General features: G+C 56.4%; 1 protein-coding gene across 1 annotated transcript; it reads left to right on the plus strand.

The window, feature by feature from the left end:
* CSUI_006738 (uncharacterized protein) lies at positions 1-344 on the plus strand. Its single transcript, XM_068066891.1, has one exon. The coding sequence runs from the start codon at positions 112-114 to the stop codon at positions 307-309; it is 198 nt and encodes a 65-aa protein (XP_067921123.1). The 5' UTR covers positions 1-111; the 3' UTR covers positions 310-344.
* Positions 345-349: the final 5 nt, after the last annotated feature.

The raw sequence follows: 349 nt of genomic DNA on the forward strand, positions 1-349 counted from the left end.
CTATTGCAACTGCCTCTCTTGGACGGGGCCTACCAGAGAGATAGGTGAGAGTCGCCCCGTACTCGTGAAAAAGACAGCCACGAAAGCCCGCCAACGCCGGATCTTGCCTCTATGCTTGGAGGACTGAAGATCAGTGATGCTAGTACTACGGTGAGGAGCGACTGGAACCACCGGGGAAGCGATACATCATCAGCAAACAATTCTCCTCTACGGATATCGGCCGTTTCACAGCTCTGCAAGACAAGGCGCACAACTCCAGTCAGAGAGGCCGGGGCATCGCCCCCCCAGGAGGGACAGGACCATGGATGACTCTAGTTGTTGAGGTCCACCGAACAACAGGAGACGGAGG

This window comes from Cystoisospora suis, assembly GCF_002600585.1.
Source record: "Cystoisospora suis strain Wien I chromosome Unknown contig_3446, whole genome shotgun sequence".
Lineage (NCBI taxonomy): Eukaryota > Apicomplexa > Conoidasida > Eucoccidiorida > Sarcocystidae > Cystoisospora > Cystoisospora suis.

What these genes read in the sequence shown, in the direction of transcription:
- CSUI_006738 (XM_068066891.1), top strand. Translation starts at nt 112, where the DNA reads ATGCTTGGAGGACTGAAGATCAGTGATGCTAGTACTACGGTGAGGAGC.